General features: G+C 34.0%; 1 protein-coding gene across 1 annotated transcript in view; it reads left to right on the top strand.

The window, feature by feature from the left end:
• Positions 1-18,582, top strand: part of LOC133323107 (neuroligin-3-like) — a gene marked incomplete at its 3' end in the record, with an annotated part of 84,847 nt that overhangs the window by 34,622 nt on the left and 31,643 nt on the right. Inside the window, exon 5 of the mRNA XM_061532063.1 lies at positions 5,973-6,335. Coding sequence (XP_061388047.1) covers positions 5,973-6,335 — 363 coding nt within the window. The remainder of the gene's footprint in view (positions 1-5,972; positions 6,336-18,582) is intronic.

The following is an 18,582-nucleotide window of genomic DNA, read 5'->3' as shown; positions in this document are numbered from 1 at the left end:
CCTGCGGACAAGCCTCGTTGGAATGGGCCAAAAAATAAAATGACCAATTTTGTGATGCCAATTATTCGTCGAAAGCGTGTGAGGCAGTTCTGGTTTCATCAAGACAGCGCTGCACCGCACACAATTCGCATAACAATCGATTTTCTGAAGAATTTGTTTCCGGGCCGTTTGATGTCGAAAAGTGGTGATTTGGACTGGCCACCGCGTTCGCCCGATTTGACGCCGCCTGACTTCTTCTTGTGAGGATATTTGAAGTCAATGGTTTACGTTAACAAGCCACTGGACCGTAGAAGAGCTCAAGGACAACATTCGTGAAGAAATAGCCGCTATTCCGGCCGAAATGTTGGCAAAAACGATGCAAATGCAGCAAAAAGGGCACAATACGTCATCAACACCAGAGGCGGCCATTTGAGAGATATCATATTCAAAAATTGATGTAAACAAATCTACTTGGAACAAATTAAATGATTAACATTGCCAACCGCCAAATTTTTATTTTTTTCTTTGATAAAAAAAACATGGGTCCGTCGTATATGGGCATATTTGTTCGATTTAATATAAATGGTGCACCCAAGTCTCAATGTTTGATCGATTGACACGAAATTTTGCACAACTATATATTTCGAACGAGTGCCTGATTGCGATTAAATTTTTAACAGTGCGGCATACTGAATAGAGTGTAATAAGTTTGCCATAAATCGATTTCTATAATTTTGTCCCATTGTACGCAAACGACTCTAAATCTGTCCGAATGCAATTAAATTTAGCATAGATTGCAAAGAGGCATATGTTTGTGCTTTCAAGGGAACATTGAAATGAAATTGTTAGGATACATATGTACAATATATGGTGAAGGGTATCATATAGTCGGCACAGTAGAATACATTGAGGTGTTTTTCTTCCTATGGAAGAGCTAGAGGTCTTATTCTTCGTACAGAAGATCTGGAGGTCTTCAACTTCCTATAGAAGAGCTGGAGGTCTAATACTTCCTACAGAAGAGCTGAATGTCTTATTCGTCCTACTGCTTTTTGTGGGTTGGTGTTATCTTTATACCATCTGATGAATATTTTAATAGATGAGGGGAAGTTAGGTAACGTATTACAGTTTCTTGTAACGATCTGCAGTATGTCTCTTGTGTGTTATTTGATTGGTGAATCTATATTTGTTTCAATGTTTCCCTTCATCCCTTAAAAATGTTCAATACTTCGTCTATGAATTAATGTTTGTGTATTTCAAATTTGATTGACCATCAAAACTACACTTCCGTTCAATTACTCCCATTCATAATAATTTGTTGGCAATGTCACACAATTCGATTGTTCCGACAATCAAATTGATGCAAATCATATTTTGGGACACACAGACGCATATTTATATTGATTATGACACAAATAAATATGTAAATGACAAATCAAAGATCAAAAGAATATTACATTTGTAGTTGAAGCCAAAAACCAATAGGTCATGTGTTACCAACAACAACAATAACAATAACAACAGTAACAACTACATCAACAAAAATAGAAATACCACGAACCTCATAATTTCCCATTTAGTCGTTTGTGAAATTCTAACCAAAAAAAAAATATCGACAAAGGCCACAATATTAAATGTTTGATTGTGTACGTGTGTGTGAGTGTGTGTCTGTTCTAGTGTCCAATGAATGTCAAAATAATTGAATTTTGTTGGCCACAATTGCCTACAACAACGACAATAATGGATATAGTAAAGGTCAATCGTAAATATGGTTAACATTTAATATTGCCTTCGATGATAAACATTAAATCAATATGTATGTAAATACAATTGTCGTCGTTCTTGTTGTTGTTGGATATTATTGTCATAAATATATGTATATTTACATTGTTGTTTGCATTCGATTAAATCTAATCCATTGCAGAAGTCTAGGTCAAAGACTATGTTAATGTTTGGACGATAAACATCTTGTATTGGAAAAGGCATTTGTCGGATCGAGGCTAGTAAATTAAATACTTAATGGTATACGAAAGGTCACGGGGTTGGAAAATGCTTCGGGGAAATGGTTTTCGTTCTTGGCTACAATTTTCGTATTAGTGTTTCCCCAAAATACTCTGGTTAGACTAGGTCGGTATACAGTTAATTAAATTATTGAATTATTTAATACAATTTTTGACATTGATTTTTCAAACCACCTCCGTGGACCCTCTATCATACCACAACAATCTACCACACAATCTAAATATCATAAAAAATATTCACGTTTATAACCAAAAAAATGATATTTTTAATAAAAATACAAAATAAAAAACAACTTCCTTTCTCTGACCAATGTTACGACCAATCGACCATCAAAAATGTTAAAAATTCTAACACCATCTACTATCAAGATTTTAATTTGTATGAAGCATATGTATGACTCAGATGCTCTGAGGGTGGTCGAAAATGTTAAAAGTGTGGCACTCAATTGCTGAAGATGATGATGATGACATATTTTCATCTAACAGAGCTGCTCATTGTTTTGATACTTTCTTTTCTTATCAATTTTTGTGACATATTTTTTCAAAAATAAAAAAAATCCCATATTATGACTTCAAATGCCAATAATAGAAAAAAGTCTACTTCTATAGAAAAATATTACAATGGTAGCTTTACTATTCTCCATGGTTCCTCGAAGGCCAGACAAAAAAACTTTTCAGAGAGTAAAAGAAGAAGAAGTAGAAAATCAAGCAGCATGAAGCCCCTGAAAAACTAACAATGAAAAAATCAACTGAACACTGCACAACAGCTACAATGAATAGTAGACAATAAATGAAAATACACAAGAGAAAAAGAAGAAGAAGATGATGATGAAAAAGTGGCAAGTGTCAAGAATGAAATCATCTCAATATGTGTGTGAGTGTGTGTAGGCCTTTGTTGAGGGGGTGTTTTCAATGCATCACTGACAACAACAAAAGCCACAGCAGCTGTTGGATAGATCATAGGTTGTATGGTTAAATGAACTTATGGCCCTGAATAAATGCATTGTTTTGTAGATAGAAAAAAGCAACAATAAATACAACAGAAAGAAATACGAAATTCTAGGGTTTAAAAAAAGTTACTATTAGAATTGTAATATGCTAGGTGTTGAGTAAATGACAATATTGCCTCTTATAGCATTTCTGATTTTTTCTTCCTTTTCAAATATTTGTTGTTATCTCTGTAAACATTTTTTGTCAATTGAGGTAAATTTTTTGACTTTTGTATTGTATTTATTTTTTGAGACAATGTTAAGCAATTATCTTCATAAAGAAATTATTCGCAAAATTTTAAGAAACGCTAATAACAGTGATGTAAGTTAGGGAGAATTTATAAAAGAGTTGAAGGGAGTATCTATAGACGGGTTGATGGAAGTCTTCTAGAGACCAACTGAAAGGAGTCTACTATAGATGAGCTGAAAGGAGTCTTCATAGACGAGCTCAAGGGAGTCTTCCGTAGACGAGCTCAAGGGAGTCTTCTGTAAACGAGCTCAAGAGAGTCTGTAGATATTCTTCTTCTATTCATAAAAACATCCACGCCTTTGAAATGTCTTTAAACATATTCATTAAAAAATTCACGCTTCCAAAGAAATATTTATTAAAAAACCAGTGAGCGGAGCAGTATAGTCGGACGGGGCCGACCATACAATACCCTACACAACTTTGATGAAAATCGAACTTTCTTGTTACTTGTCCAGATTCCCTTCACCGTAGGTTGTGTTGTGATGTTCGGCTTTCGACTCGAAAAGTACAAATAATTAAGTTTTCGGTCCACTTCATCCGAAAAATATTATCTGATCATCACCTAACATTTTAGGCGTTGTCCTTGACCATAACTGGAACCTCATGGAACATTTCAAAGCGATCAGCGCTATATTTCCGCCCTCCAGTATGGTAATAGGTTACTAAATAATATAGGAATACGTAAGCACCTGTAAATATTTAAGTGTAACTCGCGCATTCGAGTACCTAAGACAATATAATTGGTATCAATTTAAAGGTCAACCACTCCTCTTGAATATACTATCAACTTCTCGGGTCTATGTCCTTCAGTCGTAAAAATATACGCTATAGAATACAATTTTTTTCATTTTTCACACAAAAGTTAGGGTCCATTTGACCCGCTAAATATTGACCGATCTTTATCAAAACAGGCATGCTTATTCTTTTCCATGCAAAAATTCGCGGTGTTTGGGCCATAATTGCGGCGTCTGGAGCGACCAGAAAAACCGACAAAAATAAAGTTTTTGGTCAATTTCATCCCCTAAATATTAACCAATCTTTTCAAAAAACAATAGGGGTCTTCATTGTCCAGAACCCATCCTACATGCATTTCATAAAGGTTGGTCCATAATTGTGGTCTGTATCGTGTTTACAATTTATAATGGACAGACAGACGGACACACATGTTTAGATCGATTCAGCCAGTCGAGATATGACGATCGGTATACTTAAAGGTTGGTCTAGGACCAATATAGTTGTGTAGGGTATAAAAATTCACGTATTTGGAAGGCCTTTAAACATATTCATTAAAAAATCAAGGCCTTTGAAAGGTCTTAAAACACATGGTCCTTGAAAAAATATTCATTGACAAATTCACGCCTTTGGAAGATACTTAAAGAAATATTCATTAAAAAATCCACGCTTTTGGAGGTCCTTAAGAAATATTCTTTAAAAAATCCACGCTTTTGGAAGGTCCTTAAGAAATATTCTTTAAAAAATCCACGCTTGTGGAAGGTCCTTAGGAAATATTCTTTAAAAAATCCACGCCTTTGGAAGGTCCTTAAAAAAATATTTATTAAAAAATCCACTCCTTTGTAAGGTCTTTAAAAAATTATTCTTTAAAAAATCCACTCTTTTATAAGGTCCTTAAAAAATTATTCTTCAAAAAATCCACGCCTTTCGAAGGTCGATAAAAACTATTCCTTAAAAAATCCACGCCTTTCCAAGGTCCTTAAAAATATGTTCTATAAAAAATCCACGCCTTCGGAAGGTCATTAAAAAATCCACGCCTTTGGAAATCAATAAAAAATCCACGCCTTTAGAAGGTCCTAAAAGAATCCACATCTTTGGAAAATCCTTAAAAATTCACATCTTAGGAAGGTCTTTAAAAATCCACGACTTTGGAATGTCCTTAAAATGTACGTTTTTGGAAGGTCCTTAAAAATATTCTTTAAAAAATCCATACCTTGGACGGTCGGTAAAAAAATTATTTAAAAGGTTCATGCCATTGGAAGGTCCTTACAAAAAAAGTCTTTAAAAAGTCGCTACAAATATTCTTTAAAAATTTCACGCCATTGGAAGGTCTTCACAAAATATTCTTTTTGAAGGCCCTTAAAAATATTTTTTTAAAAATCCACTACTTTGGAAGGTTTTAAAAAATATTCTTTAAAAAATCCACTCCTTTGGAAGGTTTAAAAAAAATACACGCCTATGGATGATCCTTGAAAAATATTTTTTTAAAAAATACTCGCCTTTTCTTTAAAAAATCCAAGCCTTTGATTGGAGTTTCTTTAGATGACCCGAAGGTAGTCTTTCATAGACGAGCCGAAGGGATACTTTATAGTCGAAGATAATCTCTTTTTTACTTTAAAGCATAAACAAATATGTCTAGGGGATATTTTAAAATTCTAGGCATATCTTCTTATCTTTAAAAATATAATTTTTAAGCTCAAAAATAATCACCATAAATATTCCTAAGTAAACCCTCAAATTATTTAAGATTTTCATATTACGATAAAACCTAAATGAGCTCCAGCAAAATGTCTCCCTCTTTTTCCTTGGGTTTTCACATAAACTATGCTCATTTAGATTTGCTTTGTATTTATTTGGCTTCTTCTTCTTACTTTTTCTTGACATCTTCCAACATTTATATTACACAATATTCATTTTCTTGTCTATCATGTACGTCATCAGCATTATACGATTGTCTTATTTCTCTTTTCGTTTTCTCTGTTTGTTCTATTTATTCCAATTTAGGTTGATGGTGTCGTTATACGTCCTGGTCACTCCAATCTCGATATCGATGATTTAATGGCACGCAATATGAAACGCTCATCATCGGATGGCGGTGGTGGTGGCTCTTCAGGCGGCGGTAATTATGGTGGAGGTGGCGGTAGCGGCGGCAGCAGTTATTTCAATGGTCCCGGAGGCGGTAATGGTTTTGGCGGCATGGTTGCCGGTCATTATGATGTCCTTTTCGGTGTCGTAACTGGCGAATCGATATGGCGTTTTAGTGCCCATGACATCCAAAATGGATTCGAGGGCGAGAGACGTGATAAAATTATAAGGACTTATGTTCGCAATGCCTACAATTATCATTTGAATGAGATCTTTTTTACGGTAAGTTGATGATTTACTATTTTAGGTTTTTTTATATCGTTAGGATGAATTGTCCTGTTCGAGTTGTGAGTGTTGGATAATTATTAGTCAGCATTTGTGGATATGGAGTTGCATTGATGATGTATTCATAAGTGATGTAATTTGATACGATGAGTATTGGATTAATTGAAAAGTTGAAATAATGAAGCGGCTGTAGAGCTAAATTTATAATGAAACTATAGCGAAAAGTGGAACTACATTGAAAAATGCAAAAACCAAGATATATTTAAATCTCAGTAAATATTTTGAAATGTTCCAAACGGAATGAAATTTGTCATTCCGACTCTCCACTTTATGGCAGAGGGATATTTAAAAAAATAAACAAAATAAAAATTATCTTTAATTTTTTTTTTAATTTCAAGAACGCAGCCATGGTTAGCACTTTTGAAACTCTGATAATTATGTTGTTGTTGCATATATATATTTTTTTTTTTAAATATGACCATGATTTTTAATTTGCATACAAATTTCATATCTTTATTGTACGCGAAAAACACAATTTTGTTTGCGGTTTCAAAGGCTTTCTGTGAGCTTCAACCAAAAATGTAGGAAATAAAAAGTTGTGAAACTTTTATACATACATAATTTTTGTTCGACATTTTCTCTCTCTCTCTGAACAGTCGTTTAGCTCTTACGTTAAACGTCAAATTGCTGCTGCTTGTCGTTTTGCGGAATATAGTGCAAAAAAAAGTTTGTGAAGTTTTCCATTTGTTTTTCGTCCGATAACATTAAAAATAGGTTTATTCATGCATATATGCAATGACCGAGCGACGGACAGCAATGTCAAAATATAATTTTTATTTCAATTTTCTTTTTTTGGTTTTCGAAATTTTGCATATAGATAACAGTCATTGATAATAATTCTGTGAGAGAGATAATATGATTTTTTGGTTTGATACGGAGGGGAAAACATTTTGTCGTTGAATATAAATTATGTCAAAATATTGAATATCCAATGAAAGGGAATTTAATATTGGAAAGCGAACAGTTTTTATACCCTTCACCACAGTGTGGTAAAGGATATTATGTCTTTGTGCATATTTTTGTAACAGGCAAAAGGAAACAAGATAGGCACATGGTTCCTTTTGAGAATATCCATAGAAACACTTTCTGAGCCGATTTACGCATGTCCGTCCGACCGTCCGTCTGTCCATGTATTTTTGTTAACAAGGTACAGGTTGCATTTATGATCCGATTTGGATGAAATTTGGCATAGGTCACTTATTTGCCCCAATGACGAACCCTATTGAAATTGGGAAAATCTGTTCAGATTTAATGTAAATAGTGCACCAAAGTCCCTATATAACTCTCGATTTGCTCGAAATTTTGCACAGCGTAATGAATTAGGTCTAGAATGATGTGTGTTAAGTTTCCTGAAAATCGGTTCAGATTTAGATATAGCTCCCATATATATCCTCGTCCGATTTAATGTAAATGGTGCAGCAAAGTCCCTATATAGGGACTCTCTCGATTTGCACGAAATTTGGCAGAGGGCGTTGAGTTTTTAAATAATATTCTTCAAAGACTAAAACAGGCGTGGCTTTTTTAATGAATATTTTTCAAGGACTATAGAAGGCGTGGATTTTTTAAAGAATATTTTTCAAGGACTATAGAAGGCGTGGATTTTTTTAAAGAATATTTTTCAAGGACTATAGAAGGCGTGGATTTTTTTAAAGAATATTTTTCAAGGACTATAGAAGGCGTGGATTTTTTTAAAGAATATTTTTCAAGGACTATAGAAGGCGTGGATTTTTTAAAGAATATTTTTCAAGGTCTATAGAAGGCGTGGATTTTTTAAAGAATATTTTTCAAGGTCTATAGAAGGCGTGGATTTTTTAAAGAATATTTTTCAAGGACTATAGAAGGCGTGGATTTTTTAAATGAAATGAGATTTTTTAAAGAATATTTTTCAAGGACTATAGAAGGCGTGGATTTTTTAAATGAAATGAGATGTTGTAAAGAATATTTCCTCAAGGACATTCTAAGGCGTGGATTTTTTAAATGAAATGAGATGTTGTAAAGAATATTTCCTCAAGGTCTTTCTAAGGCGTGGATTTTTTAAATGAAATGAGATGTTTTAAAGAATATTTCCTCAAGGACTTTCTAAGGCGTGGATTTTTTAAAGAATGTTTTTCAAGGACTATAGAAGGCGTGGATTTTTTAAATGAAATTAGATTTTTTAAAGAATATTTTTCAAGGACTGTAGAAGGCGTGGATTTTTTAAAGACTATAGAAGGCGTGGATTTTTTTAAAGATTATTTTTTCAGGGACTATAGAAGGCGTGGATTTTTTAAAGATTATTTTTTCAGGGACTATAGAAGGCGTGGATTTTTTAAATAAATGAGATTTTTATTTCCTCAAGGACTTTCTAAGGCGTGGATTTTTTAAATGAAATGAGATGTTGTAAAGAATATTTCCTCAAGGACTTTCTAAGGCGTGGATTTTTTAAATGAAATGAGATGTTGTAAAGAATATTTCCTCAAGGACTTTCTAAGGCGTGGATTTTTTAAATGAGATGAGATTTTTGAAATAATTTTTTTTTCAAGGACTATAGATGGCGTAGATTTTTTTAGAAATATTATTCAAGGACATTTATTTGTTTTAACAAATATCCAAAACTATTTCACAAACGAACTGCATTCCCCTAAACACCTCTTTTGTTACACATTCTACCTAGACTAATCTTATTTATGTACGTACATATGCTCATGTGTTCTACAAAATTCCCCCAAACAATTACGAATACATATAAAATGTGCAAAATTTCCCACAAAACATGATTTAGCATAAAAGCAAATAATTATTAAATGGAAAAAATAAAAAAAAAGGCTTCCACACACAAGCCATACAGCAACAGCTACACATGTTTACAGTTATAACCAACACCACCACCATCATCGACCCCACCAACACATTTGTATAACAATTTGAATTTGAATTAACATAAATCTTTCTTGGAATTGCCTGGCTTTTCAATCTAAGAAGTCGTAATCATTTGGCAATTTTCAAAAAAAAAAAAAAATTAGGGGAATATTTCCAAAAATTATTTTCAAAACCAACCAGTCAACCCACACCACCAGTCACCGTGGCAGCCAACCAATCCGTTTTTCCCAATTGTATAACCAAATTGGTTTTTATTCGATGACAATTTAATAAACATTCAATTATAGAGCCGTGACACAAAGCCCCACTGTACATGATTGTGTGTATGCGTGGCTCTGCTCGTTTGGTTTTCTTCAGCCAGGGCCAAGTGGCTTACCCCCAGGCTGAATTTTGCCCACACACACAAACCCGCACAATAATTGCGTAAGCACAACCCGAAAAACATTTAACATGACAAAGTGTCATGCATGGTAAATGTTTTCCTTCAGCACCATCACACTCGCACCCACACTCACACAACGAGACCTCCAACAACACCACAACCATTACCACCACCACCCACTTAATGCCGCTTATTCTTTTTCTTATTATTCGTTGTTTTTTTTATTTTCTTGTGTGATTTTAAGTAAATCCCTGCATGTGTACGTGTGTGTGTGTGTGTGCGTAAGTCCTCGTGTACGTGTTTTTGGTGCGTAAACATAAGAAAATATTGGAAATTTCCTTCGATTTTCCATAAAAGTCACGTTTTTTGTGCATATGTTCCCCCTTTAAACACCCGCCAGGAACCCTCACACACACACATGTACATATGTCGCTGGGTATAACCGAAAAAAATAATCAAAAGAACATGGCAACGGCGTCAGTAAAATGAAGGAAAACAATTTAATTTCCTTTAAAGCTCTTAAAAAATCAAACATTATTATTTATTCATGTTGTTGTTCTTGTTGATGTATTTTTTTTTTCATTTGTTATATCGATGATGTTGCCGATTGGCTGTTAATACCAATAAGATGGTTGGAGGGATATAAAAATGGTACCTTATTTTGAGGAGTATCTTCAAAGGTTTGGAATTAAAACCAGTAAAGTCGGACGGGGCCGACTATATGATACCCTTCACCACTTTGGGTATATTTTACATACGTATCCTAACGGACGACGCGTGTTGTTATAAATCTATATCTGAACCGATTTCAGGGAAACTTGCCAGAGACTAATTTATTTAACATCAGGGTCTTTGGTGCACCAATTACTTTAAATCGGATGAAAATATATATGGGAACTATATCTAAATCTGAACCGATTTTCACAAAACTTGGCAGACATCATTCTCGATCTTATTCATAACTCTGTGCCAAATTTCGTGCACATCAAAAGATTTCCAGGGACTTTAGTGGACTATTTACTTAAAATCGAGCGAAGCTATATATGGGAGCTATATCTAAATTTGAACCGATTTTCACGAAACTTTGTACATATCATTCTAGACTTAATTTAGTAAGTTGTGCCAAATTTCGTACAAATCGAAAGATATATAGGGACTTTGGTACACAATTCACCTTAAATCGGACGAAGATATTTATGGGAGCTATATCTAAATCTGAACCGATTTTCACGAAACTTAGCACACATCATTCTAAGCTTAATTCAGTACGCTGTGCCAAATTTCGTACAAATCGAAAGCTATTTAGAGACTTTGGTGCACCATTTACCTTAAATCGGACGAATATATATATGGGAGCTATATCTAAATTTGAACCGATTTATCCCAATTTCAATAGGGTTTGTTCTTGGGCCAAATGAATGAGCTGTGCCAAATTTCATCCAATTCGAATAATAAATAAAACAATTTTGGCATAGCGTACTGAATTGAGTCTAGAATGATGTGTGCTAAATTTCGTGACGAACCATTCAGATTTAGATATAGCTCCCATATACATTCTCGTCCGATTTTACATAAATGGTGCTCCAAACTCCAAATGTTTGTCTGCTTAACATAAAATTTTTCGCATCGCATCAAATTGAGTCTTGAATGACGTTATTGGTTTTTTTTTTTTTGAAATTGGTGCAGCCATAGCTTCCATATTTATTTCGAACGGGTGTCTGATTGAAATTAAAATTTTTACCAAGGTCATAAATCAAGCGTGTTTTTTAATAAAAATTTTATCAAGGACTAATATAAGCATGGATCTTTTAAAGAATAATTTTAAAGGACAAAAATCAGGAATAGAGTTAGAAAATAAGATACATAATCAGACGTGGTTTTTTATAAGTCTATTTTTTAAAGGGCAAAAAACAGGCGTGGAGTCTTTAAATAATATTTTTTCTGAGACTACCTTTTTGAGGTTCATCTTCGAATAGTCCTTGGATTTTTTAAGAGTATCCTTGGATATTTTTAAAAACCTATTTAATACCTTTCGTAAGAGTGGATTTTTTAAGGTTTTTGTTTTTTAATTTAATATTTTATTATTTTTTTAACGGCCGCCAAAAAATAGTCTAACTTTGTACCCCTCTACCGCCTCATTTAATATGGCCTATAAATGAATCTTTAAACATATTCCAGGCGATTTTCAATTACTTCGTTTCACGTATTTCTGTTCTCTTTCATAATATATACAATTTGCAATTGCTGTTTTTGTGTGTGTGTGTGTATATGTGTTGATTATCCATGCTGGCAATTATTTTTTCCTTGAACACATGTATGTGTGTATGTGTTTGTGTTTGGCAAAGTTCGTGAGAGGAAATAAAACAGGATAAGGAAATTTTGTGTACAAAATTTATAACTAACGAAAATTGTTTTTTTCGATTCCCTTTCATTTGTTCACTGCTACAAAAAAAAGAGAAGAAAACAATAATAGAAATAAGTGGGTTGTGTGGGGTGGAATATAAATTTTTGTATCAGTCAATATGCCTTTAGGCATCCTGTCAATTTTGATCCACTTATTCATTCAGTGGCTGTTGTCCCAGTTCTTTTTTTATTTTTTTTTCTTTTGCTCATTGGCTGCCATTATTTGTGGTTCTCGTTCAATGTAATAACTGTCAAAAACGTTTCTTTTCCTATTAAGCAATCAAATCAATAGGCAAATTTAAGTCAACATGTTGGCGGTCCAACACCCACCCTCTCGCTGACTACATTTCGTGAGGGAGATTTTTATTTTGGTATTTTGTCCTGAAGTCTGAAAAAAGGAGTCATGTAATATTGTTGCTGTCTATGGGTTTTTTTAAAACATTTTTTCGTTTCTTTATTGAAACTTTGACAGCCAATCAATCGTCCAAAAATTTTCTAAATTGATTTTAACTTGAATGCTTATTTTCTGCTTGATATGTCGTGAGAATGGTTGATGGTTCACCTGTGACGGGCGTTTGAAACTAAGGGAAAAATGATTTAAATGAAATATATGGAAAAATGGATGGGGGAGTTAATATTTCCAAATGTGAAGCTCGTCACGTGACAAAGACCCATTCCAATATTGGTCGCCTGAAACCGAAATAAATACTAAAAGATTTGGAGACTAAGAATGGATTTTATTACAGGTGTGTAAGAATCCGAGTTAGTGTTTAGCTTTATGGATGTGGATTTTTTAACGACCTTTTTTATGACACAGGAGAGTTCCATAGGCATTGATTTCTTAGGTTTTTTCTCAGAGTTCAAGGATAGCTCTATAGGAGTGGATTTTTAAAGAATTTTTCAGAGCTAATGAATGAATCTATGGGCGTGGACTTTAAAAGAATTTTTCAGAGGCAAAGAACTTTTTAGAGACATAGGCGTGGGTTTTTAAGGATATTTTCAGGGGCTTGGATTTTTAAGGATAATTTCAGGGGCTTGGATTTTTAAGGATATTTTCAGAGAGAAAGCATGGCTCCATAGGCGTGGATTTTAAAAAAAAATTAAGATTTTTAAGCTATATTTCAGAGACAAAGAATGGTTCCATAGGTGTGGATTTTTATAGAATTTTTCAGAGACAAAGCAAAACTCCATGGCCCTGAATTTTTAAGGAATTTTTCATAGACAAAGTATAGCTCCATAGGTGTGGATTTTAAAGCAATTTTTCAGAGAAAAAGCATGGCTCTATAGTTGTGGATTTTTATAAAATTTTTCAGAGACAAAACAATGCTCCATGGTCCTGACTTTTTAAGGAATTTTTCAGAGACAAAGCTTGGTTTCATAGGTGTGGATTTTGAAGCAATTTTTCAGAGACAAAGCATGGCTCCATAGGTGTGAAATTTTATAGAATTTTTCAGAGCCTCTACATAGCTTTTTCAACGAGGATTACAAAAAAATTTTTACAACCTCTGCACTGCTCTTTAGGCGTGGATTTTTAAATAAATTTTCAGAGCCTCTACATAGCTCTTTAGACTTGGATTCTTAAATAAATTTTCAGAGTCTCCACATAGCTCTTTAGACGTGGTATCTTAAATAAATTGTCAAAGCCTCTACATAGGCGTGGATTCTTAAAGACTTTTTCACAGACTCTACATAGCTTTTTAGGCGTGGATTCTTTTTCACAGCCTCTACATAGCTTTTTAGGCGTGGATTCTTAAAGACTTTTTCACAGCCTCTACTTAGAATTTTTAGGCGTGGATTCTTAAAGACCTTTTTTACAGCCTCTACATAGCTTTTTAGGAGTGGATTCTTAATGACTTTTTCACAGCCTCTACATAGCTTTTTAGGAGTGGATTCTTAAAGATTTTTTTCACAGCCTCTACATAGCTTTTTAGGCTTGCATTTTTCAAGATTTTTTCACAGCCTCTACATAGCTTTTTAGGTGTGGATTCTTAAAGACTTTTTCACAGCCTCTACATAGCTTTTTAGGCGTGGATTCTTAAAGACTTTTTCACAGCATCTACATAGCTTTTTAGGCGTGGATTCTTAAAGACTTTTTCACAGCCTCTACATAGCTTTTTAGGCGTGGATTCTTAAAGATTTTTTCACAGCCTCTACATAGCTTTTTAGGCGTGGATTCTTAAAGACTTTTTCACAGCCTCTACATAGCTTTTTAGGCGTGGATTCTTAAAGACTTTTTCACAGCCTCTACATAGCTTTTTAGGCGTGGATTCTTAAAGACTTTTCACAGCCTCTACATACCTTTTTAGGCGTGGATTCGTAAAGACTTTTTTCACAACCTCTACATAGCTTTTTAGGCGTGGATTCGTAAAGACTTTTTTCACAGCCTCTACATAGCTTTTTAGGAGTGGATTCTTAAAGACTTTTTCACAGCCTCTACATAGCTTTTAGGCGTGGATTCTTAAAGACTTTTCACAGCCTCTACATAGCTTTTTAGACGTGGATTCTTAAAGACTTTTTCACAGCCTCTGCATAGCTTTTAGGCGTGGATTCTTAAAGACTTTTTCACAGCCTCTACATAGCTTTTTAGACGTGGATTCTTAAAGACTTTTTCACAGTATCTACATAGCTGTTTAGGCGTGGATTCTTGAAGACTTTTTCACTGACTCTACATAGCTTGTTAGGAGTATCTACATAGAGCTTTAGAAGCGAAGTATTGGCAAAGATTTTCAAAACTTTTTTCAGAAACAAAGGACAGAACCAATGGACAGAACCAATGATGTGAGTTTTTAAATAATTTTCAGAGGCAAAGTCGAGATTTTTGGAAAGAATTTTAAAAGTCAAAAGAAAGCTACACAGGAGTTGAATTTTCAAAAATATTTCTAACTCTTTTTATACCCTTCACCACACTGTGGTACAGTGTATTATGTCTTTGTGCATATGTTTGTAACAGGCAAAAATAATCGAGATAGGCCCATGGTTCCTTTTGAGAATATGCATAGAATCACTTTCTGAGTCGATTTATGCATGTCCGTCCGTCCGTTCGTCCGTCTGTTGGTGTTAAATCGTAAACAAAGTACAGGTCGCATTTATGATCCGAATTGGATGAAATTTGGCACAGCTCACTTGTTTGGTCCAAGGACGAACCCTATTGAAATTGGGAAAAATCGGATCAGATTTAGATATAGCTCCCATATATATTTTCGTCCGATTTAAGGTAAATTATGAACCAAAGTCCCTATATATCTTTCGATTGGCACGAAATTTGGCACAGCGTAATGAATAAGGTCTAGAATGATGTGTGCAAAGTTTCGTGAAAATCGGTTCAGATTTAGATATAGCTCCCATTTCACCCGATTTTAGGGTAATAGTCCACGAAAGTCCCTGGAAATCTTTTGATTTGCACGAAATTTGGCACAGCGTCTAAAATGTTGTTGCTAAGCTTCGTGAAAAGATCGATATCTAGACCGATTGACACAACGTACTGATGTAACATAAATTAGTCTCTGGCAAGTTTCCCCGAAATCGGTTCAGATATAGATATATAACAAAAACGCGTCGTCTGTTAGGATACATATGTAGAATATACCCAAAGTGGTGAAGGGTATCATATAGGCGGCCCAGCCCGACTTTTCTACTTTCCTTATTGGTTTAAGCATTTTTTTAAAGCCAATAAATAGTTTTATTTTTTCTAAATTTCATAAGTTATAGCACACATTTGGCATTTAAGCAAAACATATCGTTTACAAATGACATTGATGTATAATGTAGTAGATTAGAATATTAATGTTCTAAATGTACCCCTCCCATTTAAGTTTCAATTTTCGTATTTTTTTCATTTTGTTGGAACTGTCCCCTTTGGTCATTTTGTAGACGAAGACAGATCACGTAATAACATTAAGTGGATTTACATAAAACTCATCAATGATTAATTAAGACAAATACCCACATTCAAAAAAATAAAAAAAGTAAAAAACACACCCAAAAAGAAAACACTTTGGATAATAGCAGCAACAACAAAAAACCGTCAAGATAATTTTTGTAACACCCAAAGACATACGCACAACTTTCAACGTCCATTATAAAATTCATTAATTAAGTTTTCAAAACATTTAACTTAAAAATAAAAAAGAACGAACGAAAGAAAGAAAAGACACCAAAAGAAGAAGAAGAAGTATAGGAAAGAAAAGATGACCACTGCTAAAAGAAGTTTTTCCCTGTCTTTTTTAAAATAAGTTTTTGTGTAATTTTTCTTTTCTTTAAAAATTAGAACTTTCTCCTTAAAAGTCGCTTTTTTGTTGTTTCTTTCGCATTCCAAACCAACCTCCACCCCCCCAAAAAAGTAAAACAAATGTGCAACACATGCTTAAACTTTCAATACCCAGCTGCCCATAATAACATCAATATTGAATACTAAGAAGCTTACAAGGTTTGTTTGGAAAACATATTGGGTTGTTCGTTTCTTTCGAAATATTGGTCATCAAGTTTTGGTAAAATTTTCAACAAAAATAAATTTTTCTTTATGACCAACAACAACAACATATTTTCAGTACATTTTCAATATAAACTCAGAAAAGTAATTAATTTAAATTTGTTTTCCTTTGACAGAGTCGTAATGTGTTGGCTGGGAAGAGGGAGTGAGAAGAAGCCTTATGCTTGCTAGTCAAGCCAAAAAGTTTAAAAACAATCTACAAACGCAAATATAATAAGTTTTACCACAGCTGACAATTAGAACATTAAACTGCAATTTATTAATAATGTCCTTAATAAGGTTTGCCTGGCTAGCAGCCGGCGTGCCTTTGTCCTGAGGAATAACAAGACAGTGGTTTGAAATTGAAAACTTGAATTTTTCAGGGTCTAAGAATTTAAAGAAAAATTCAAAAGCCTATTAATGCCCAATAGAATCTTTAAATAAAGACTCTATCATGGGCAATAGGGACTTTAAAGATTTTTTTAGAGGCCAAAGATAGCTCAATAGGCGCGAACTTTAAAATAATATTTCAGAGCCAAGGACTATCCTTGGCCGTGTGTTTTTATAGAATTTTTAGGATTTGGATTTGAAAAAAAAAACAAAATAAAGGACCACGATATATTTGTTCAATGGTCAATGATAGCCCAAGACGATGTTTTTTAAGACATGGTTTTTCAGAGACCAATTTTTCAGACCCCAACGATAGTCCAAGTGACGTGGAGTTTTTGAAAAATTTTGACAGGCTAACTGTAGCCCAAGAGGGGTTGATTTTTTTGAGAATTTTTTACAAGCTAGCCGTAGCCCAAGAGATGTGGGTTTTTTAAGAATTTTTTTACTGGCTAACCATAGCCCAAAAGGCGTGGATTTTTTTAAGAAATTTTCATAGGATAACCGTAGCCCAAGAGGCGAGGATTTTTTAAGTATTTTTTACAGGCTAACCGTAGTCCAAGAGGCGTGGATTTTTTTAAGAATTTTTCATAGGCTAACCGTAGCCCAAGATGCGTGGATTTTTTAAGAATTTTTTACAGGCTAACCATAGCCCAAGATGCGTGGATTTTTTTAAGAATATTTTACAGGCTAACCATAGCTCCAGAGGCGTGGATTTTTTTAACAATCTTTTACAGGCTAACTATAGCCCAAGAGGCATGGATATTTTGAGGATTGTTTACAGGCTAACAGTAGCCCAAGAGGCGTGGATTTTTATTGATTGTTCATAGGCTAACCGTAGCCCAAGAGGCGTGGATTTTTTAAAAAAATTACGGGCTGACCGTAGCCCAAGAGGCGTGGATTTTTTTAAAAAAAATTACGGGCTAACCGTAGCCCAAGAGGCGTGGATTTTTTTAAAAAAATTACGGGCTAACCGTAGCCCAAGATGGGGATTTTTAAAGAATTTTTTTAAAGGCTAACCATAGCCCAAGAGGCTTGGATTTTTTTCAGAATTTTTCATAGGCTAACCGTAGCCCAAGAGGCGTGCCGTTTTTAGGAATTTTTTACAGGCTAACCATAACCCAAAAAGCATGAATTTTTAAGAAATTTCAAAAGACAAAAGATAATTTTTCAGATACCAACGATAGCCCAAGAGGCATGCAGTTTTTAAAACATTTTTACAGACCAAGGATAGCCCCAGAGGCGGGATTTTTTAAGACATTTTCAGAGGTCAAAGATTGTCCAAGAGGCGTAATTTATTTAAAAATTTTCAGATCCCAATGCAAGTACAAAAAGTATGGATTTTTAAGAATTTTTAGAGGTCAAAGATCGCCGGGATTTTTTAAGCAATTTTACAGGCCAAAGATAGTCCAAGAGACGTGGCCAATGATGACCAAATTGACATCCACTCGTTTGGAGAGGATTTTTTAAAAAAATGTTCAAAGGCCGAAGATAGATCTTCGGGGGTAGATTTTTATAGAATTTTTCAGAGGGCAAGGATAGATCTTTGGTAATGGATATTTTAATAATATTTCAGAAGACACGAATAGCCCAAATGATGTGAAATTTTATGGAATTTTAAGACATAAGATTAAAAAAAATCAGAGGCAAATTACAGCTCTTTTTCCGAGGCAAAGGATAGCATC

This window comes from Musca vetustissima, unplaced genomic scaffold (assembly GCF_032173495.1).
Source record: "Musca vetustissima isolate MV318-11 ecotype Yass unplaced genomic scaffold, APGP_CSIRO_Mvet_v1 utg11962, whole genome shotgun sequence".
Taxonomy (NCBI): Eukaryota; Metazoa; Arthropoda; class Insecta; order Diptera; family Muscidae; genus Musca; species Musca vetustissima.
The sequence above is the reverse complement of the archived record's forward strand: the minus strand, read 5'-3'. Positions and strand labels throughout refer to the sequence as shown.